Source organism: Carlito syrichta, unplaced genomic scaffold (genome assembly GCF_000164805.1).
Source record: "Carlito syrichta isolate Samal-C Ts95f unplaced genomic scaffold, Tarsius_syrichta-2.0.1 Scaffold314310, whole genome shotgun sequence".
In the NCBI taxonomy this organism is placed as follows: domain Eukaryota; kingdom Metazoa; phylum Chordata; class Mammalia; order Primates; family Tarsiidae; genus Carlito; species Carlito syrichta.
Window position 1 is genome coordinate 21,404 of NW_007258406.1, and position 328 is coordinate 21,731.

Here is a 328-nt window from a genome sequence, read left to right on the forward strand (position 1 = left end):
CCCGGCAGGGCTCCCTCCCCCGCCCCCCGCTGCCCGTCCCGGGGGCTTTTCGTGAGGTCGTCTCTGGTCCCTCCGCAGAGAGCCACCCAGGCGCTGCAAGACGCTAATGCGGAGAGCGGAAAGCGGTCGGCCAGTGGCCTGCGGGGGCGCCAGGGGGCGGGCTCGGGTGGGGCGCACCCCAGAGGCCGGCGGGAACGCCAGGAGGGGCCAGGCGGGGCTGTCACGTCTCCGGCAGGTGACTGGCTCCGCTCGGAGCTGGAGAGCCGTTTCACTTCGGCGGATCGCCCCGTGGCCATGCGCGACACCTGGGTCGTCTTGCCTCTGGTGA

General features: G+C 73.5%; 1 protein-coding gene across 1 annotated transcript in view; it reads left to right on the forward strand.

The window, feature by feature from the left end:
* The first annotated feature begins 256 nt into the window (after positions 1–256).
* FAS (Fas cell surface death receptor) overlaps positions 257–328 on the forward strand; it is a 20,237-nt gene continuing 20,165 nt past the window's right edge. Inside the window, exon 1 of the mRNA XM_008071405.1 lies at positions 257–324. Coding sequence (XP_008069596.1) covers positions 295–324 — 30 coding nt within the window. The 5' untranslated portion in view covers positions 257–294. The remainder of the gene's footprint in view (positions 325–328) is intronic.